Raw genomic sequence first — 23,224 nt, 5'->3', positions numbered from 1 at the left:
AAGGTGAATGAGGATGGGAGGAAAAGCTAGGCAAGGAGGACACACTGTTCAAGGAAAAGCTGCTTGAGAAGAAAAAAATCCTTGTTTCTTTTCAAGAAGAAAAAGAGATGGAATACACTGGCCTAGGCATAGCAAACTTTGGCTTAGCACTAGTATATCCAAACACTCAGCATTGGAAAGGGGAGCCAGACAATGACCTAGAAGATTCCACACAACATCATTTTCTGATGGCCTCAACAACTAAGGAAGCTCAGGAAATAGAAATGATATGACATCTCCTTGTCTTTTTCTTATTTACAGAGCTTCAATCTTTTTTATGTTAGTGCATTTGAACCATGTTAGGGCAGCCAGTTAGTCTTGGTAAGTGGAAGAGAATATTTTATTTCTAAAAGATGTGTATGAAATATTGCATCCGATTTCTAGCAGACACTCAGTGTGCTGAGGAACCCTAATTATACAATCTAGGAATAATGTTAGGGGATGATAAAAATATATCAGACCTCTTAGAAATGGATACAAACCACAGAAACTTAAAGCTGAAAGGGACCTCAAGAGATTACTGAATCCTCCCTTCTGTACTGGGGGGCCAGTGAATGTAGCAAGACCATCCCTGAAGCTGTTTGCCTAAACTTCTCAAATCCTCCAATAGTTTGAAGTCTATGTCCATCTAGGAGAGTTTATTGCTCTTACAGCTGGAAAGCATTTTGTAGCATCAGACTCTGTCTTGTTTTTTGCAATGTGGACAGATTTCTTATTTTCTCTAAGGTCTACAAGAAACAGTTTAGTCCCCATGTAGCACTCTTCAGCAGTCTTTTACCCATCAGAAAACTGTACTAGCTGCTTTGTTTTCTTTTCTAATTTGAATAAACCCATTTTTTTCAGCCTTTTCTAGTGCTTTTCTCAAACATCATGCTTTCTTAAAACATTTTCTTGTTGCTGTGATACTCTCAGCTTATCTACAGCTTCCTTAAAATCTGATGATCTGAGCCCATACTAGCTCCACTGTCCTAGAGAGTGGAATAATACCTCCCATCTCTCACACATGCTACTTTTGCTTATACATACCAGGATAACACTCATCCTTTTGGAAGCCATCACACTTGTTTGGTGGGGGAACTTTTTACACCTCCCAGATCCTTTTATGCAGTAGTAATTCTGATACTACTCCAGATCTTTTATTTGATTTTCATTATCTTTAAAGTGCTTGGGATGACTTTCTTGAGGTAAGAGGATGGGATTTTAAGAATTTCCTGATATGGGCTATATACTGATGCATGCTGGTTTTTTTCTCATGAATTCTCTTTTTAATTTCTTCCTATTTTGCTGCCCAGAGGCCTGTGCACCCAGGGCAGCCAAAAATTAAAATTAAGATGAGATCAGGAACTAATTATTTCTACTTTCTAATGAGAACAGAAAATGACCATGAAATCAAACTTCAGAGAGTTGCATATTACACATAAGAAAAATTAGGCTACCTGAAAAAAAAAATCTCCCAAGGGTGGTGTTGGAAACACCACCAGTAGATCTCACCAAAGCGACGACTACCTGGCTACTCATTGTCTACACACAGTTGTACAAGTTTGCTTACTGCAAAGAGTCACAAGTTAGGGAGGAAAGAGGTCTGCTCACACTCTTTGGCCTTCCAAGGCTATAAATAGCATCGAACAGCTGAGGGAAAACTAAGCTTGCATTAGGGATTCTGAGAAGGAGACATACCTAGTTTCTGGTCTGATCCTGAGGGAAACAGTACCACTACCTTCCCTGTGAGAAGATGGGTAAATGAAGAAACAGTAACAAGGTGTCCTGGGTTCAGCTGGGATAGAGTTAATTTTTACAGGAACCTGGGAGGGGGGCATAGCCGGGGCAGCTGACCTGAACTAGCCAAGGAGCTATTCCATACTGTGTGACATCATGCTCAGTATATATAAATGGGGAGCGGGCCGGGGGGAGGGCTCTCTCTCGACTTTCGGTGGCGGAGCGTCAGGTTCTGGGTGGTGAGCAGTTGCGCTGTGCATCACTCTTTCTGTATATTCTTTCATTAGTACCGTTGTTGTTGTTGTAACCTTTTTTTGTGTTGTCCCAGTAAACTGCCCTTGTCTCAACCCTCGAGGTTCCAGGTTTTTTTCTTTTCTCTCCTCCGTCTCCTCCCTACCCCACTGGAGGGGGGCGGGAGGAGTGAGCAAGCGGCTGCATGGTCCTTTGTTACCGGCTGGGCTGAAACCATGACACAAGGCATGAGACACCTCACAGTTTGGAGCAACAGGGAACAAGGTAATCTCCTCAGTAATTGTCAGCTGCCCTCCTGAAGAGTCTTCTCCACAAGAGAAGGTTATACACCTCTCATGAAGCATATACACATCAGTTTTTGTTTAAATTTCGTATAATGGAGACCTTCAGTATGAAAATGTAGGCTTAGCTGCTTTTAACCCTGGAAGATGACTGTGCTGATTCAGTGGGGGAAATCAGTGGGGAAGAGGGGAAACATCTCTCTACTATTTGCTCCTTGTGAGTAGATGCTAATTTTTGCTTCCCCAAACTCCTTTCCCAGTAGGTAACATATGGCAGCGCATGCTCTGCCCTCCTCTCTTGCGGACTCCTGTTAAGGGAACATGCCACATCCCGGAGTCCCAGTGCACAGGGATACTTGAAGAGACGGTCTTCAGCTCCAACAAGAGAAACAAGAGAAAGTGTCATAAAGCTGTTGCATTCACTCAAACTCATGTTCTTACACTTGCCCCTTCAAATATCAGCCAGGCCTAAACATAAGCCAAAGCAAAGATCTGTTTAGCAGGACATGGATATGTAGAAGAATCTCCTTCATCTGTAGTTAACAAAGCTTCTTTCCCCCTCTTGTGTAAAGTACCTACTGTGTGCAGATGCTCTGGAGTGAGGGTCACTCCATTGTCCTCCTCCTTCCCAAAGCTCTAGATGATGACTGTCCCCATCTAGCCCTGTTTCTCGTTCCCAGGGTTATATTTTTGTGTACAAATACAATTACTTTGATAGTGCTAGCTATCCCTGGTACTTGAAGATGACTCCTCTACCTCAGTTCACGACTAGCCAGCCAAGAGGTATGCAAACTATGTGAATACCGCTGATAATTCTGTCTGGGGCCAGTGGCACCTGCTATTCAAGGTCTGTTCTTTTGTGTCTGTAATCAGCTGATATTCCCTGCCTAAAATGTTCCCTTTATGCTCCCTGGCACCACAATACACTAGAATTCAACTACAGCACATGGTACCAGCTATATCCATGCTATGAGCTTGTGCTCTCATGCATTACTAGCTTTCTATAGACTCCTTGACAACACAGATGGCAAATCTCTCGATGGTGGCTTCTGCACAGATGCGGTGAGACACCCCATGCCCACTCCTGCCCTCCCACTGATGTTCTGGGGCCATTTACATTCAAGTGTTATGAAATACACAAACTGTGCTTGACATCGATCTACGATATTTTTAAAGTTACAGTTTTGGCATTTATTGGGAACAACTGTAACTGGAAAAGTAGCACATAAAGATTTCTCTAGTGCTTAAAAAAATTCCACCATGGGAGTTTTCTATACCCTAAAGACTCAACATGTAGGCTGTCTAGGTTATATTGGTTGCCATCTGGCTCTCAGTCCCACTCTTTGTTTTCAGTCTCCAGGCCATTATGTCTTTAGTAAATAATCAAACATATTTTGTTCTATTCAATTTCTTTTCTTCTGTTGCATTGTTGATTAGGAGCCAAAGGTTTATTTAAACAGGTGATAACTATGCTGCTTACTTGGTGCAACTGGAACATAAGTTTTAGGTCACATCTACATGACAAATGTAGTCATGTCAAGCAGTCTGAACACACAGCAACAAGCTAAATTGTTTCTAAGGCTTTGGAAGCCTTCTGGAGAGTTCCAGACTTAAAAGAGCTGAGTTTTATCTTCCCAGTTCAGTAGGACTGGAGCAGTAGGGACAACTGTGGTCATAAAATGGGATTGGGGAGTGTAGGAGTGGTGGTAAAAGGGAACTGGAGTGGGAAGAAGGGGAGGAGGAATATGGAGCTGGAAAGGGTGCAACTACAACTCACAATAGGCAGAGCCTCTTTCAAAAACCATTTGAACCCCAGCCTCACTAACAAGTCTCTGCAAGTATTTAGATAGGCTTGCCTAGTCCACTTCATGGCCCCGTGGTGAAGCTCTACCCTTGCCCTCACCGAACCACATCCCTGCAAATCTAAATCCAGAGCAGATAAAAATAGCATGGCTGAAAATGTGCAAAAGCTTGAACCTTTCCACTGAAGGAAGCCATGACCACTCAGCTGGGTGCCTTGGTTGTTCAACCTCCGTCTCCTTTAGCTGAAGCTGTTCAGGCTGGCACTCTTTGAGTGGGAGAAGCCAAATCTATCTTCTGGCTGTCAGCCTGACATGCCAAGTGGCCATTGCGTCCTGCCTGCAGGCAGCTGTGGCATTCCCAGGGGGCCACAGGAATCATAACGGGGCAGATGCAATGCAGCAGAGGAAAGGGAAAATTAAGACATATAAGCAAGGAGAAAGGTGGTGGGAGCCAGAAGAGGCAGACAAAAGAGGTGGAAGTGGTATCCTGTGAAAAATGAGTTGGGTCATTACTGCATAGGTCTGAGTAGAATAGTGTTTGAAACCAGTCACTGCTCTCCCCATCCTGAATCTTGTTGTTGTTGTTTTAAAGAACGGTCATTTTTCAGTAAATAAACTGTGATAACCCCAAAGCCTTTTCCTCCCTCTCTGTGCCACAGGAAGCTAAGTTTATCCCAAGCACTTCCAAAACCACAGAGCATTTGCAGGCACATTAATATAAGGGGTCAGAAACTTTTAAATAAAAGCCAGTTAGAGCTTCAATCCATTTCCACCTTATTTTTTATTTTTATTGCATTCTCTGAAAGAAAAAGTCTGTCTCAAGCCTACACATTTTAACAGGCTGCCAGTTCTTTCCTGCAGATTTTGCAGCTTTCAGCTATTATGCCCCCATAAGATTATACTTTTCAGCTACTAATAAACATCATAGAATTAAACTCCCTCAGAGAAGTCAATATCACTTAGCTAGACATCATCTTCAGAAAACTGCTTGAAATTATTTGCCAGAAAATTTACTTCCTAGTGTTTTAGAGCAAATGTCCCCACAAATAACAGATTCCTCAGCTACTAGAGTTTTGGGTCTCTGTACTTGATACAAATTGTGTCTTTTGCCCTAAAAGAATTGTTCTCAATTCAACACCACATCCCTTTAACTTTGCTTGAGTGACATGCTGAGGTTATCAGAGTAGGGGCTAAATGTCAGGCTCTCTCCTCAATTTGAGCAGCTGTAAAGGATGGAGAACTTGCACCACACAGAGAGCTTCGAGGTTAAAGTTTAAAAATAGGTATTCACTTTACCTTCTTGCCTTCATCTGATCCCTATTGTACATCTTAGAGTCTAGTATGATATTTTCAATTAATTTAAAGACCTCCAATTTGTGAAGAAAGGCAGTACAGAAGAAAACCTTAAAACCTGGGCCTTCTTCCTTATGCGAAAGCAAGCCTCTGTTGCAAGCCTTTCTCAATTTGAGTTAAGCCACCAATTTTCTATCATTTATTAAAAACTAACAGCCACAAAACCAGCCAAAGAGGGCAGCGTCTCCCTCAGATGTTCAAGGCATATTGCTTACTCCTGCTCTTGTATTCATTTCCCATTCTAATCAGCAATTAAAAAGCAGACCAATTACCTTACTATTTTTCCTTCCTTTCCAGCTGTACTAGAGATGGAGTTGGCAAAAGTGCTAGTCTGAGAGGAATAGAAAATATCAAAAGCAGTTGTCTGTGTCTCAGGTCTTGATTTGTTCCTTTACTTTTCGCTAACAACCAAAGTACAACCCATAAGCAGCAAATATGAAGGTTGCCAGAGAAGGACAACACAGCTTTATGAATAAAAACTTATCCTCTAGCTTCAGAAACTTGTGACTTCTACTTCAACGTGAACATAGACTTATTTCACATCCTCACGCACGTATTTCGCAGTTCTGCCCAGCAAGCAGGAGTACGTAGGAACAAGTACTCCTCTGCACCCAGTTTATTTTGATCAGTACAGGTAGGGCCCAACCCACAAATAAGCACACAAGACTATTTTTGTCTCTGATCTTAGCGGCATTAGGAATTATGATACTTCCTTATACACCCAGAAACTTAACTAGATAAGCAAAAATGTGATCAACAAGTGCCCAAAGCCATAAGTCCACAGAATAGTGCAAAGCTATTGACAGGCCTTGAACAGGATTTTTGCTCTCGGTATTGGACTATGGTCATTCATACAGTATATTCATTCTCCTTACAATTAAAAGGCATATCATGGTGCTACATGCTAATTTTGTAAGTAGTATAATTCAAATAAGATTAAAAGTGTGTCAAAGTACTTGGTTTTTCTCTGAATAAATAATGCATAGAGCTAATTTGAAAACACAAGTACTTTTGTTTGGCATATTTAGGAAAGTATCGAAAAGAATTTTATTAAAGGTTAGCATGGGAAATGTCAAAGAATGCCTATGGGAAAAATATTAGCTTTTACTTCAGATGTTTTGTGTTTTAACCTCCTCACCCCAGTTTCAGAATTCATATTTTCAGTTTTTTTGTTCTGCTTTCTCTGTCATTCACGGTCCCACCTTAGTAAGGAGAAAAGGGGGGCAGGGTGTATTTTCACAACTTTCTCCATGTAGAAAACAACATAACCATCAAAATATGAAGAGTGAGTTGTCACCATCTCTTTTCTGCTCTTTCCTATGAGCAGCAAGGAGCAACAATAGGGAGACAACTTCTGGCACCCCATTAAAAAAATTTCTAAAAATAGGAAAATAAAACTCTTTTATTCACAGTTGTTTCAGTTCAACTTGTAAACTCCAAAGTGATTATTAAAATATTTCCATCAGAATATTTCTCATATGTCAATATATTTCTCATATATATTTTTTTTTTTTAACCAGGAGTTCTGGCTATGGGCTGTACTTGAAAACCTGGCCATCAGAGGAAGCCCTCCTAACTAGAACATGTTTCCTGGCTTTCAGGGAGCCTCTGTGCAGGATAATGCCTCTAGCATCCCGGTCCACCTCAACTCTCCCTTTCCAGATAAGCCCTTCTAATGAGAAAGAGCAAATTTCTTTGGTCAGCAACCTGAATATCTGTGGGCATTTTGTTTGAGACCTCTGTGCTCCTATCAGTCATGGTACCACTCCCTGTGCTAGAGTGGGTGTGTAGTCCAAGATAACCACTGCTTCAATTTGTTTTCGCCCCAAGACACAAACCAGCCACTTGGACACCTATCTGTGTTTCCACAAAACATCACCCCCCCAAAAAATCCCACCCCTTATGCATCTGGTTTTCTTGGGAGCCAGAATGGAAATCAAGGCAGTAAAAGTCAGTAGTGCACCCCTTTTCCCCAAGACTTTGGCCACATGCCATGAGTCTGCAGGATTCACATTAGCTGCATCACAGAAGGTATCTGCCAACATGAAAGTGAAAAGCAATCCTTTAGCAAGCCCTTCAAGTATCCCAGGCTGCACAAGACCTGTAGGTGATGAACACGTTTGAGCGGACAGCGAAGGGCCTGCCAGGGAAAGGCAATGCCCCAGGTTCGCTCTCAGCAAGATGCGTGGCCCCTGGCAGGGCTAGGTTTGCTCCCACCCACCTAGCCAGCCATCACTTGCCCTTGTTCCTTGGGCATGGAGTTGAAATAAAGCCACAGCCTACAATCATGGTGTGAAGCCCAGCAAGGTACGTAGAGGAGGCCCAGTCTGCGTGCAGGTCAGGGGAGTTCTCTGAGGGCTTTCTGGAACAAAAAGAAGCCAAAATCAAATGGGTGCTGTGCTCAGCCCAAACTCAACGGGGCGGTTGGGGCTAAAAAAAGGTCTAAACACTGCCCCCCCCCAAAACCCAACACACCACACCACACAACCCGCCCCCCCCCAAACCCCAACAAAACCCATCCAACCCTTGCTGAAAGGCACAAGGTACAAGTCGTGAATTTAAAAAGAAAACTCTTCCTGCTCAAACTACAGGGCAACAGACCTCCACACCTCCCTGCAGGTCCTCGCAAAGAGTTGAAAGAGATATTTTATGGGTTCTTCAGGACTTAAGTCCAGCTACAGGAAACTGCCATGAAGGGAGTGAAGTAGCATTTTCCTGTGTAAAACAGTCCTGAACAGCAACTCTCTACCTGCTATGTCACCATCTTCATCCCCCAGAATTAAAGGTTTGAGTTCTCTGTTTCCACAAACTGTGCAGGTTGCTGGTATCATGTTGCACCACGCATTCTAAGGACCTATGATAAGCATTCAGTGAAAAGATTGCAGTTTTTTTAAGTGTCAGCTGGTCTGTGATTTTATCTATTAAGCTATTGTGTTCAGAGGAACCCAAAGCCAGGCATGCACCATAAGAACAGGCATTTAACAGATACAGGTTTATCCTGTTTTCCTACTTCTTGCTACCTTACCCCCTATAAATTACTAACACTATACTAAAATACCAAGGGCAGAGGTGAAGAATAGTCTGTGTGCTCCAACCTGCTGGGAGCAGATAGAATTATCAGGTGCTTACCAGACTTGATGTTATGTCCTGCCCTCAGCTCCATGAGGGGACCCCATCTCCCTTTTTGGCTGTTTTGGGCATCAGTCACCCATCAGGCACCTCTTCCTCCTCCACTACTCCTCTGTTGTGGGGCTGGAGGAAAATGTAGAGATCGGCTACCCTTACTCAAATTGTGACAGCATCCACCCTTCCTTCCTGTGCCTATGCATCTCCCCACTTTCCTAGCTCAGGCCTCAGCAATTTCATTCAGTTGCCTAAAAGCCAAGGTTCAGTCTCTTTGCCCTCAAGCTGAGGTTGTCTCAATTTCTGCAGATGGCTCCATCTCTATCATGGGTATCACCACGTCACATTTTGCTACCCATTAAGGTAGGTAGCAATCTCTTTTCCAAGGTGTTTTAAGGAAACTGCTGGAGTTGAAGGACTGCAAATACTTCCAGCTTGCAAAATGGTGAGCACTGCTGCTAGAAATCTTGTGAAAATTCATAAACAGCTACTCAGATATTTTAATAGCTCTGGCATAATATTCAGATAGCAGTCAAACACCCATTTTATTGTAGTACTGACCAATTCTAGCACTTCCTGTCTCAGTGCAACTTCTTTAAAAACAGCTCCCTGATAAAACACAGCCCCTAGAATAACCTTTTGTTTACCTTTCAACAGCTGTCCAAAATCCTCATTGAATAATACTTTGCTATGCTGTATCTAACTGAAGATCAGATGCCGTTGAACTGAAGTCATCGATACACCATACAAGTACAGGCATCTGCTTCCATAAAACAACTTGCTTTATCAGCTCCTTACCTTTGAGCTCTTTGGACCAGGACCAGTCTCATCTGTGAGGTCCATTACAAGTGTACGGAGTTGTAAAAAGACATCTTATTTCTTGATTGCCATTCTCCTCATGACAGAGAGGAAAAATTGTAAAATTTTTATTGCAAAATATTAAAATAAATTACATTTTACAAAGACTTTGCAAATATTTACATACAGTGTGATTCCAGTGACAATCAGCAACAAAGAACAGACAGACAGACATATTATGGAGTGATAAGTCAGAACTGTACAAACTTCAAAAGCCATATGAAAGACAAGCTAATTTTTTAAAAGATAAATCCATCACAAATGGAATAAATCCTACGAGGCACAAAAATTACAAGTCTACAGAGTTCTTGGGGTATTTTTGCTTAGGTCAGACTTGTATATTGCTTGTTTTGCTCTCCTCATCAGTGACGCTTGTCTGTCTACACACACTCTCGCAGATCAACTGGAGAAAAAAAAAATCTCAACAAACACATACAGCTGTGTCACCATGAATCTGTTATCAGTCTATGGTTATATTTCTGCATGTTTTGTGACATCCATTGCCAGCAACAGATTCATAAATCATTAGTTCAGGAAAATTGAACAGACCACTTTTTATATTTCCTCAGTGATTTCGTACCAGTGTATCAGATGCGTTAGACTGCCTGCTGTGAGATATGTATCTGGAAACGATGCCCTGCTGGTAAAAATAGGCTTCAATAGCACAAGACAAAACCAAGAAGCATCACAACGATGTCATGAAGGATGGGGTCACACAGTCTATAGCACTTAAAAGGTCTTTTGTAGGAACAGACTTCTGTTGTCACATTTCAGGATTTTTTTATTTTATTTTTTTAAGTACTGGCTCATCTTGGCAAAATTATTAAGTTTATATTGTGAAAGTGGACCCATGCTTCACATGATGTGACTGGAAATACAATCTACTTGTAGGCAATAGCTAGAAAGAAGAGTTTCTACTTCTATTCCATCCCTTCCTTATATGTGCTTTTAAGTGGTTTCGGTTTTTGTTTTTCACTTGTTCTTTTTTAAAAATCCCCTTTCCTTTCTTTGCAGGAAGAGATCTGTCTCACCTATAAAACCAATTCCATAGCATTAAGAGAGCTGTTAACATTATTGGTTAGCCAAATGAAATCTTACATGACATCCAAAGAAAATGTTTCCAGATTGACCAGATAATTGAAATAACTACAAGACCTTACCAAGTAGCACTGGGGAATTCACTCAGAGGCACTTTTGGGGCTGAATAGCTCAAATCCAGCCTGGACACCCCTCTAACCCACTACATGTAAATCTGAAGACAAAAAGACATTAATTTAGATCTCCCAGGCAGCTGCTTTTCTCAAGACATGGAAGACAGGGAGGCAAAAAGCTGTCTTGCTTAGCACTTTGGCAGTTCTGAGATGTCACCATAATTTTAAAAACTCTGGGAAATGGTTCAACTTTTTGGAGGGAGCCAGTATGAAAGCTATGCGCCAACTAAACCCCTCCAACACACTGAAAACAAGTAGGGCTTAATGAGACCAATTGTGTTGGCCTCTGTGTAAAGAAGAATTTTTTCCCAGTGTTAGGATTAGATTAAGGCACATAGTGGGATGTCTTGAGAACAGTTTAGTGAGGTGTGATCATGTTTCCCAAAAAAGTGGGAATATTGTACTTTGTTTTAATAAATTTAAACTATTACTTTAAATCCCATGATACTTATTATACAGACTTATAGTCTATGCTGACTACACTGGGAAAGGCCAGAGAGTCACATCTAACTTGATAATATGAAACAGATCCCACCCATTCTCAGCTCTGGCGTACAAGTGCACTTCGCTACGGAGAATGGAGAGTCTGGGTTCCAGTGTGCAACATCCCCTCCCAATCAAAGTAGCCCAGCCAAATGTCTGGGTTGTATTATTTCTGTATTAAAGACAATTTTTTTTCTTTTTTTAAAATGAAGATTGGACTATGCTTTTCCATTTCATGCACTTTCAGCAAGCCTTTTCTCTCCTCACTGTCCTGTAGCTTTCTAACTGTCATTAAAACTTTGACCTTTGTGTCAATAATGGAAGACAAGTTGGAGAACAAAAGCTATATGGAGTGTCTTCTCTTTTTTTTTTTTTTAAGTTAATGTGTACTTTTTAAACAACAACAAAAAAGGCTAGACTTGCTACACAAGCATCCTGTGTATCATGCATGTATAGTCTTACCTACAATTTCTTACAGTTACAAGGTATAGCTGTCAACCACAACCCTTCAGATATATAGAAATACTTGAAGGGCTTGGAGTCACTTTAAAATGATGGGGATGGGGGTGTCTATTAGAATTAAATCAGAATCTTCTTGATAGGGCCTCTCTCTCTTTCCTGTCAGATACAAGTCAAATTCATCCAGTCACCCTCGCTCCGAAAAGCAGTAATATAATAAAATCTGATTTCAAATGAGAATGTCTCTTCAGCGATATTACCATAAAATATGGATTAACTACCAAATCTAATTATGTCAATTCCACACTTTTGCCAGTATAATAGAGTTGGCCCTAGTCTTGTGTTCGCTTTCTATTTGAAAAAATGTCATATATGTGGAAAATTCTGAAAAAAAATTAGTAAAGACAGTCCCTTGTTTCACAGTAGATAACTTCAAAACTTCCCATCAACAGGCTATCCAACCAGAGTGCTAGCTTCCCATATGTCCTCCTTTTTCTGTGGAAGAGGCCAGCAACTGAAGCTGCAGCCAATATTTGCAGTTATTAGAAATAGCTAGTAATTCAAGATTAGCATTGCAATATTCCATAAGCTCTTCTTACAGAGCTAGTGAGTCTGCCAGCATCACACTGAAACAAGAATGAGACAACTTTTAACTGTTCACTGAACTTTGGAAACTTTTAGACATACTGGAACGACTTGAATACTGTAAAACTAAACAGAACATAGAACTTGACATGTTAAGGTTCAAAGGTCTTGGCTATTTTCTCTTCCAAGTATATTGGATACAACTGAAGTCAGTACCTTTTGCCAACATGTAATCAAGAGCCTCATTTGCAAGAGTTGTCAGGGTTAACACATAGATATGGAAAAAGAAAGAAAAATAAAACCATGGTTTTCTTTGTAGCCAAAACAATTTGGGCACAAATGTTATGAAGAAACATACTTCCTTCTCAATGAGAAGCCCATCTCCAAGCCAAAAGATAATACTTTCAGGAGCTTAGAGCCAAAGTTTCTTTAAAAGAAGTGTCTTATGGCCTTAAGTCACTTGATCACATCTCAGTTTGTCCAAGATTTGACATTGCCCAGCCTTCTTGAAAGTGGGATAGAATAACCATTGTATATGCACATAGGTCAAACTTTAAAACAAAACAAATAAGCGAAGTGTAATCAACTGTTTCAAAAACCATCTCTCATTCAAGTCTAGTCTGAAGTACCAAGACAGGGAGGAACATCAAATAACAATACTGACTAACACACTGCACAGATCCGCAGCAGTGCTACAGGTCCCTTCTGACAGGCATTAGGGCATTTGGAGAATATCTGTGCCTCCCAAGGTGATTTTTTCCTCAGAAGAACAGTGTCAATAAAACTTCACCTGTACATAGATACTGTATAAGGTTCATTCAAGTATTTCCTCTAGGAAATGAACAGTGGAAGGACACTTTCAACATTAGAAAAGTTCATTGCATCCTGCTTGTGCTCATACATGCTTTGATCAATAGGTCTTCCAGTCATTTTACTCTTTAACAGTTCTGGGGCTGATGTGCAGTTTAGCAGCCCAATTGGTGAGCTTCATCCCAGATGATTCTTCCTTGTTAGAGGGCTCCTCAATCCATTCCTTTGGAATTTTTAATTTTAATATTTTATTTACGAAATTACAATTCACTATGATTTGACAAGCACTGACATATTCTAGACAGATGTTTCAGAAGCTTCCTCTTCAGTCTGCCAGCACACCTCAGCTCAGATCTGTGTGTCCTGGTATTCCATCTAAAGTTTCTCATTAAGTGCAACTGGTGGTTGCACCATTTTTTTGTGGTAACAATTTCACAATGGGCAACTTAAAAAAAAAAAACAACCAAACACACCCCCCCCCCCCCCCAAAAAACCCAAACCCAAAACACAAAACCCCCTTGCTTTCATTTGCAATCAAAGCAGGATTCAAATCCAGGTTTTCAGAGGTGGAAGGCTAATGGAGTAACCAAACACATTTGATGCCCCAAACAGTCTCTTTGCAACAGCATAATTACACTCCCAAGCTAATTCCTCAATGAAGTGCATAAAAGCAGAGCAGGTCCAGTGTATTAACTAGTCTTTTCTTTTCTACTTTGTTCAAGAACCATAAAATCCCAAGAAGAAGCAGGACTCCAAATTCAACTGTTATTTTACAAGTTTTTCAGATAAGCAAAGCTGATGGGCTCAGAAACCAACTCAGGGTGGGAAAAAAACACTGGAGTTTATTAGTTTGGGACTTGCTTTTGTTTTCAAAGAGACAGGAAAAGCTGCAAAAACATGCTTTTCTCCTTGCTCTGTTAATTTGTTCAATATGCACTGATCAATTCCAGAAAACCATTGTCAAACATGCTTCACGTTGCAGACTTCACAGTGCTTACTGTATTATATTCATTCATCAGTTGTTCATAAGGCACAGAAAGTTCTAACTCATTATTCGTAAAGGTAGATTCATCAGAGGATGGGAATTTTACCAGGTTTTTTGCAGTTTCAGATTCCTCTGCAAGATTATCATCCATGGAGGATTTTGATGTTTCCTCATCATCTGAGATATCTTCGTCTTCATCATCATCTTCATTTACAAATGTTATATTGGCATTCTCAAATATTAAGGGTCGATAGTCTCTGGAATCCCACACTTCACCTTCTTCTTCACTAATCCTGTCCAGCTGGTTTACAAACATGGTTCCTTCTAGCGGGCTATCTCCAATACGTTTATCATGCAGGGGTCTCAGTACATGACCATTTTGAATGTCCAGGGAAGCCTCATCATACTCGAATGACTCTGTCTTTGTGTAAGTCACCTGGGCATCTATACTGGCATTCTGCATGTTTTGTTTGGCATTTTCTACTTTAATCATTTTGTCGTTGTTTGTCTTCAGGGCCTTCTTCCCAATTTGCTTAATAAGATCATTGTAGGTCTCTTCCTTCTTTGAAAGGAAGCTGAAAATGTTGACATCCTTTGAGGTACCCATTTGAAGGGGTTTTTTAGACCGAGGATGGTTGTCAAAAGACTCTTTTCTTTTTTTCCTCCGTTTCTTGATTGCTTTGTGGACTTCCACAAACATACTGACCTTCCAGTTCACAAAGAGTGAAAGCCAAGCTAGTCCCAGATAGATCCATAACTCCACAAAATACCTGTAAAGGGCATGATAGTTTGCATCTGGATTTACACCTACAAAGAATTAAAAACAAGAACATTACTGAAAGACGACTCGCAGCTGATAAACCTTTGATGTTATGACCCTGAGAACTACTCCCTTCCACACTAACAGAGCCTAGTTGAACACTGCTCTGAGAGGTGATAAGTGGGGTTCTGAAACCCTTCTGAAAGTAAAAGTTGATCCCAGGTCTTCCACTTCTTGGCTGCATGTATTCTAACCACTGGACTACAACATCAAATGGCAACATACTTATCCTCTCCTTGTAAGCTATAAAAGTGAACTTTTTTCCCTGTTTGAAAATTATAAGCCTTCTCCCTTGCCATTGAGGTACGGATATAGGTACCTTCCTTGAGAAAAGGATTTAGAAGTCCACTTACAAGGACCATCTCCAAAGCCCTGAACAAGGCAGTGGATTTTAGAGAAAGACAAGATTTAGGAGGGAGACACCAGTATGCTCAGCATTTCCTGTTGACTAGTTCTAGACAGCTGCACAGAGAGCATTGCCCAGTACTTATGCACCCTGCTTAGTATACTGGATCCCATTCAAAGGTACGTAACTATCATGGTGGATAGCATAGCTCCTTGCCTGCAATAGGGACATGGGGCACCTGAAAGAGTTACGAACTCCAGAACTTGGCTCCAGACTTAGCCCAATAAAGGCCTTGGCTATCTAAACCAAGATTGAAGAGCCAGATCTGGTCCATTGGATCAGTACCTAGTTTTAACTGAATCTCCTTTTCAGCAAAATGTTTTGGAAAAGCTTAGAAAGCACCTTTTCAAATTAGAGTTGGGAAATAGAACTGCCACACTATGCATGCAGTGAAATAATACATAAAATACAATTACTGACCAGCAACAAAATCTCCAAATCCTATGGTGGTGATAGTGATGAATGAGAAATAGAGGCCTTCAATGTAATCCCATCCTTCAGTCACCATAAAGACAAAGGGAGGAATAACGAGGTGGACCAAGACACCCCAAACAATGAAAATAGCTGTGCATGTAATTTGTGCTTTCCTCTGTAAAGAAAAAAGAAAAAAAAAAAAAAAGTCAGGGAAAGTACTCCAAATTTTCTTTTCCCATCCATGGCATCAAGCATCATCTGACGCTATCAGACATTTCAGAGTTTTGTGCTAACAGTTTATCAGCCATAACTAAAAGTCACTGACAGAAGTAAACACACAACTTTTTTTCCTTTATGCAGAACCCACTACTCTTAGAACTACTTGCTCAAATAGGATTATTTCCTCATAGTTTTCTTTCACACTCTTGAAAAGTTTGATACATTATAAATAGGCATGGGATACAGACATAACACTCTAGTCTAAAAAGCAGTCAGTACCTCTGACTTTCCTTTTATTCATTTGAGTATAGAGGATCAGAAGTGTTTAAGATGCTTCTCTCCTATTTATGTCTCCTACCCTTTGCCACTCATGCAACCTCTGCACAAAGCTGCACACACACATGCATTTCACCATCATTTTCTGTACTTTCTTCTCAGGTGCTGAACCAATAAATTTCTTGCTCTGTTTCTGAAACCAGGACCTAAACCAGTCCCACTGTCCTCCAGGCACTATGGCCCTGCATTGCCCTCCATCTCTGTGGAGAGTTAGAACTGATATAGGACTCATTGGGGTGGGGGTGGGGAGGGGGGGGAGACCACCACCAAAACACCACCAAAAAGCCACAAACAACAAAACCACAAGCCAGTAACTCAGAACGAAACCTTATTTTCTTGTTGGTTCACCGCACAGCAGGAATTACTCATGCTAGCAGAGCAGCAGGTGGGAAGAAAGCCGGACAGCTTATTTCCGTGCCAGAGGAGTTTGCAAAGAATGTCTGTGAAATGGAGCCTTACTTACATTTGTCCTACAGGTTTCTAATGTAAGGAGATGCATGTCTCCATAGAAGCTGCAAGATCTATATTTAGCATCAAAGGCTTCTACAAGATCTCATTTTGCTAAAACTTCTTGCAGAACTAACGTATCAGACCCAATCCCCCTTTCAGTTATTTCTATACAACACCATTTGGGAAAATTCATATTTGTGCAAGTGATCGCTTAGTACCAAGATTAGCAGGTTAAGTTAAGAAGTGTAAGCTTAATTCATGCATCAAAAATACACAGCACGAGGGTAAACAAGCAAGGGCCTTACCAGGCTTACTCCTCTTTTTGTCAGAAACTGGCCCAGCCTCTTGGCACGTCCTCCAAAGAACTTCCCCAGAGCACTGATCCACGTCAAGCAGAGAGGAACTCCAAAGAGCCCATAAAATATGCAGAAGAGACGCCCAGAGGGTGTCTTTGGAGAAACATTTCCGTAACCTAAAAGAGATAAGTATGTGCACCGTCTGTTCTTGTTGCAGAGAATTCAAGGCAATTCCACCTATGCACAAAACAACATTGTGTGGGCTTTTGCTGTATCAGACACTCCTTACTTCACCATCTATAAGAGCTTTAGTCTACTCCAGCTGCTATCTTCTGAATCTGGATGCCTTCCAATTCTACTCTAGCAAACGTGTATTCCATTAATGCAAGAAGATCACCGCATTTTAAGTGTTTCCTAGATTTTGTGCATCTTTTTCTTGACAAGATGAGATAAATATGAAATAAAGCTTATCTCAAAACTTCTAATATGATTCCCCAACTTTAGCCAGCACTGTTAAAAACTTGATTGATTCAATTTTATAGAATAAAAGCTCAAAATTCATCCTGAAGCTAGCTTCCACACGGAAGATCCACATTTAACATGTGACCTGGTACCTTTCCAGGGTAAGAGTTTGAGAGTTAAGTGCAAGGTAACTTGTGACATAGCAAGGTATTTCAACTGAATTTAGTTCTTTGCTGGTCACAGAACCCAACACGGCATTACAGACTCAGGCTCTAAAATCAGCAGCCTATTTTCAGAACTTCTGCCAGAGCTTTTTTATTTAGGTGTGTTCCTGACTTCAACTTTTTGTCTTAAGTTATATTATAAGCCGGGTATTGCGAGTTTCAAATAATAAAGAAAACCAGAGTACTGCATATGGTTTAACAGTAAGACTTCCATTTCTGTATACCTCCAGCCTTGTCTGGTTATTTTGCATTCCTTTTTTTTGCATTGTAGGTGTAGCAAGGGTGTAGCAATACCACATAGCAAAGATTTTTCTGTAAAAGGAGAAGGCAGATGATGTTGAGCTCTGAAAGTCTGTACATCAAAGGAGTAAGAAGTCTTTCAATGCAGAGGGTTTTACAAGCACAAATCAGTAGTGTAGTAGAAGACAACACTTGTTTTACTTTGCCTTCTTCAAGAGACAAATAAAAAGTCTAGATTGTTCTGCAAGCCAAGAACACTGATAATTCAGTAGCTTAAGAGGATGAACGTGAGTAACAGGACAGCTATACAAAAACCTCATATGCACGTTTTAAGTATTAGTTTAATTGAATGCTTTGTAATGCTTTTGTTTTGGGATTTTATGATTTGGAAATTTAAGTGCATGAATTAATGGAACTGGAATGACACCAGTCATCCCCAATAGCACCTTGAATCCGTTACTTATTGGAAAGGCACACACTTCTCTTCTGTGTACCCATGCAGAGAGTGCCAAAACCCTGTTTTTTTCCTCTATGAACCTGCAGGTGAACATGTACTTTAGGTTACTCCAGCCATGGGCACTTTATCCAGTGGCTAGCTTGACACATAAATGGAAGAGTACAAACACACTACAGCATACAGAAAACTACAGTTAGGAAAGTTGACATAATAAATACTTACCAATTGTAGTGATCACAGTAGCAGCAAAGATCACAGCATTAGGCCAATTCCAGTTGTTGAAAGTATTGTTCCCAGTGATGGCAACTCCCTGTCCAGCAGCATTTGACACAACCTTTAAGAAAACAGTTTACAGTCATTCTTGGAAAATCCTGGCAGTGTGAAAAAGAAAAGTGTCTGTCCCTCTCAGGTTTTCCCCCTTTGTTCAAACTTCCAAAATAATCACTCAAGTTTTTTGTGAAGGTTAGCCTAGTATATTCACCAACAATAATTTTATGAAATATTAAAAACTTGCTTCACCTCAGAAAAAGTAGTGCAGGTGCTCTGACATTTAAATAGGGGGTTTTAATTAGATAAGCTTTTACTTGATTTACCAGTCTAACCCAAATAGATTTCTTCCAGAGACCAAGCACACTCCTCCAGACTGAACTAGCATTTAACCTCCAGTGCAGTTCTTCAATTTGGTTTAATATTAGGGACATCTTCAGAACTACTATCCATTTCAAAACACTGTTACATGCCTCAGCTTGTACATAGGTACATACATACATTAGGTATGAGTAAGACGTCATAGAATCCTTGGCAAAGCTAGTGCGATTAATGTTAATTCACCTGCTGTCCCTGGCAAAGTCAAACCATCTACAAGCCAACATAAAACTGTGCTTTTCAGCAAAGGCAGACAAATTAACACTTTTCCAAAGTATTTTATGCAAGAGGACTCCAATCATTGTCCTTGAATCAGGCCCCTTTCTTATCCCATCTTTGAATCTAGTATGCCATGATGAATGCAAAGCACTCGTTTACAATGTTTTAGGGAAGCAAGCATAGTTATTGACATTTCCACAGATTCAGCAAGTCAATTTTTTAACATCTGTTCAGGTCTTCAGGTGCTCAAGAATTTTTAACCATCTTCATCTTTCATAGGAAGGGATTTGGAAGACCCAGCCTCCCCTGCCTTTCCAAAACTAGACTGTAGAAAACACATTGATAAAAAACCCCTAATGACTATTCAGTGCAGAAAGTCAAAATTTCAGATCAAAATCATTCATCTTGCCAATTCTGACATCTATTTCTACCTCCTCAAAGTAAAAGAGAAAAATGATTTTTTATATTCTCTTCTAGAAATCCCTAGTTATTTAAATCTTTGCTCTGTCACATCATGATGCAGTTAAAGCCTTCTCAGGTTACTCTCCTTTTTTCCCCTTCAGTGTAAACAAAGGTTGTCTGAACAAAACTCTGAGGCTATATCCATATACAGGAGAGGTGAAAGTATCTTCAAAAGTTGATTCATAACGTTATCCCACTTTCTGTGTTTCTCCCTCAATAAGTGTTGAGCACAGAAACTATCTTGTGCTAAATACCTAAAATTGGAGGCAGTATACTTTTTTTTTTTTTTTAATAAACTTGACAGGTGAGGTTTATCTTAAACTGGTAAGAACTTAGAGGTACCTACAACCAACTCTTCCTTCCCTTGTCACCCCTTGCTTCCTTCCTCCTTGATTAAGATCTGATCTTGGACCCAGCAGAGACTCAACACAAAGTTCAATCGCTACTGAAAACGTACAGAAGTTAACACAGGTTTTAATTATTCTTGAGACTTATTACATATCACCACCCTCCTACCGTAATAAAAATGCCCTCAAAGTGAATGTATTGTGCATATACAAGATGCAAATAATTTAATTAAAAATGCACTTTCAACGCACAAGCTATTACAGAAGATAAAAAGAGAAGCATTGAAAGTGAACGAAGGTACATAACTAGATTTTTCTCCTGGTAAACTCAATGCATGTGCAAAACTGCATGCAGTGTCTTTCCACAGCCTACAGGCTCTGAATAGAAAAGGATAGAGAGAGAGTTCTCACCAAGGCAGTAATTTGTCATAAGAAAGTAGTGTTGAAATGAGAAGTAGCCTTAAAACAGGCAGGTCAACAGCAGGCAAGTAAACACACAATGCCATCCCCTTCCAAAAAAAAAAAAAAAAAAAAATATTTGAGGCAGCTACAGTGGATCACAGGAATTCATCTGAGTAGAGAACAATCGAAGTAGCTTCATTTATTTCTGCTATGGCCTGCAGATGAACTTCCTAAAAGTCCCAAAGGACATCCAAAGTACGCGATAGACACAATCTGTGATCTATTATCCCTGAAAAGATGCTTTGACTTCTTCTTCCACTGTCCAGCAACAGTGCACCAAATATTATATCAAACACCAGTTCTCCAGTCATTTTGCATGCTATAAGCACACTGGGATTTTTTTTGTTGTTGTTATTTCCTCACAGAGCAACTGACCTCATAAGAGTTGCACTGAAGTATCTGTTTCCATTGTCACTGGGCCATTATCTCATTGCATTACTCCACCTTCAGTCTGAGCTAATGAGTTCAGTTTCCCAGTACGTACAGTTAACATTAAGATCCGCCAGCATTTGAGGTCTGGAGGTGTGAAGGGTGCCCAGACCCAAGGGGAAGAAGCTGCTGGACTGAGTAGCACACAGCTCCCCTCCACACCCAGGCAGTTAACATTTTGGGGGAGAGATGGCCAGGTCTCTATATAAACACCTTGTAGAAAGAATCACAGATATTCTCCAGCCAAAGCTGTCACCCTCTCCCTGTCCCTATTTACACACAGCTATCTGCTATTAGCACACAATTATCTATGATCTAGAGTCTAGTCTTTTAAGTTACTTTATGCCTGCAATAAGCCTGAGTGCACTATATGCATCCCAGCTGCAGGAACAAAGATGGTCACAAAACACAATTAGATAGCTTTGGCGCAGTGGGAAATACGTAGCTGCTTTCCAAGCAGCGTAACTTTTGCCCATACTGAAATAATTAAATATTTTGGCTTCAACAAACATTGAGTGGACACTATACAACAGCAAATATGGGTTCTTTCGCTTGGTAAATCTGTTAAGCAATGTCAGAGATGCCTTTGTTTTCATACACTAGAGTACAGAATGCCCCAGGTTGCCTGTGCTGGATTTCTTAAACTACAGAAAATTTCCTCTAAAGAGTCTTTGGATGGGAAAATAGGGGGCAAGGAGGCAGAGTAAGAAAAGGGTAGATGGTGCAAGTGTTCTTAATATCTTGAAAGATGTCATTTAGAAAATACCTCTTCAAGTATGCCCAAATTCAAAAGCTGAAAATAGTTAACTAACTCAGAATTTACATATCGCCTTAGACCCCACCTCGTGACAGTTTGTACTGATGAAGGCAGGACTTTATTTTCAGTCAAACAACTGTCTGCCTCACAGGAGTCAAACCCCCTCTTCTCCCTCACTCCCCACCACTCCAATTCTGCACATTGGCAAAGGAAAAAGAAAAAGAAGATCTAGAGTTCCTGGAGCTATTGCTGAAAGTAAACAGACTTGCAATTGCAGAGGGGGATTTAAGACACACATAAAACTAATAAATCTTCTGATGACATTAACACAAGTAGAAACCGGGATGCTATTTGAACATAATCAAGCAGACAATTTGCTCCACTTGCAGGTACTTCCCCACAAACCCCAGCATTGCTCCAATACAGAATTGTGTTTCCTGGGCTTGGTGACATTTTTATTAACTCTCAATGACCAGGTTCACTCAAGATTTACCAGATATCGCAGGAAGTAGTTGTAAAATCTCCTCTATCTTAGGCAAAGGAGAGGAGTTTCTCTCAGATCCTTTGGGCGCATGCCACTTGCATCCTCCCTACATGAGTACCAGTAGGGCTGAAAAGTTCTCAAACCAAATTTGAAAATAGCAAGGAGAAGCCTGGACCCACATAGGTATTATGGATATGTTCCTACCTCTATTTATTCTACTTCTCCATTTTCTGCTGGGGGCAAGCCCAGAACAGCAGCAAGGTTTTCCCAAACTGGGAAGCTACATACTAATGAATTTATTAAAATTGGTTTTTTTCTACTGGCCTGTCAAAATTTGCTAGGGCAAGTCTCTATGGTGGCTTAAAAGCTTGCAATAGTCAGCAGACGCGTCTTAGCTGTCCTTGTCTTTGTATTAGCAGGAGGGATAGTTAAGTTTGAAATGTGATCAATACCACTGCAAGGTTAAATGGTTCACAACAGAATGACATTTAGTCCCTGTAGAAGTAATGCAAGGGTACAAAAGTAAGAGAACGAGCACAGTGGGGACTGCCTCCAAGTGAGCGAGCTTTACCATAACTAGGTACATGGAATATGCCATTTTACTTTGGCTTCTTGGCCTTCAGAAGAAGGAAAAATGGGACAGAACTATCACCTTCTGCCTCTATAAGCATGAAGAAGTGCGCAAGGCTTTGTTTTCTTTCTAGGAAAAGAAGAAAATATTCTTTTACACCCTCCCTTCAGGTATTTATACACATTGATGAGATCCCCCTCAGCCTTTTCTTCAAGCTGAACAGTCCCAGCTCTCTCAGTCTTTCCTCACAGGAAGACCGGAGCACCCTCCAGTCCCTTGATCACCTTAGTGACTGTTTGGTGGACTCTCTCCAGCATGTCCCATGTCTCTTTTGTATCGGGGAGCCCAGAACCAGACACAGTACACCAGGTGTGGCCTCACCAGCACAGAGTAGAAGGGAAGGACCACCTCCCTCGACCTGTTGGTAGTGCTTTGCCTAATGCAGCCCAGGATACCTTTAGCCACCTTGGCTGCAAGGGTACATTGTTGGCTCATGTTCAACTTGACATCCACCAGGACCCCAGGTCCTTTTCTGCAAAGCTGCTTTCCAGCTGGGTGGTCCCCAGC

At 40.7% G+C, this 23,224-nt stretch overlaps 1 protein-coding gene across 1 annotated transcript in view; it reads right to left on the bottom strand.

Moving 5' to 3' along the window:
* Positions 1 to 13,448: 13,448 nt before the first annotated feature.
* The window catches only part of KCNK5 (potassium two pore domain channel subfamily K member 5), a 33,714-nt gene continuing 23,938 nt past the window's right edge, over positions 13,449 to 23,224 (bottom strand). Inside the window, exons 2-5 of the mRNA XM_052806295.1 lie at positions 18,504 to 18,615; positions 16,908 to 17,074; positions 15,604 to 15,772; positions 13,449 to 14,764 (exon numbers count right to left, since the gene is read on the bottom strand). Of these exons, the coding sequence (XP_052662255.1) occupies positions 13,944 to 14,764; positions 15,604 to 15,772; positions 16,908 to 17,074; positions 18,504 to 18,615 (1,269 nt within the window). The 3' untranslated portion in view covers positions 13,449 to 13,943. The remainder of the gene's footprint in view (positions 14,765 to 15,603; positions 15,773 to 16,907; positions 17,075 to 18,503; positions 18,616 to 23,224) is intronic.

The sequence above is a fragment of the Harpia harpyja genome, chromosome 13 (assembly GCF_026419915.1).
Source record: "Harpia harpyja isolate bHarHar1 chromosome 13, bHarHar1 primary haplotype, whole genome shotgun sequence".
In the NCBI taxonomy this organism is placed as follows: Eukaryota; Metazoa; Chordata; class Aves; order Accipitriformes; family Accipitridae; genus Harpia; species Harpia harpyja.
This window is presented reverse-complemented; position numbering and strand designations above follow the sequence as displayed.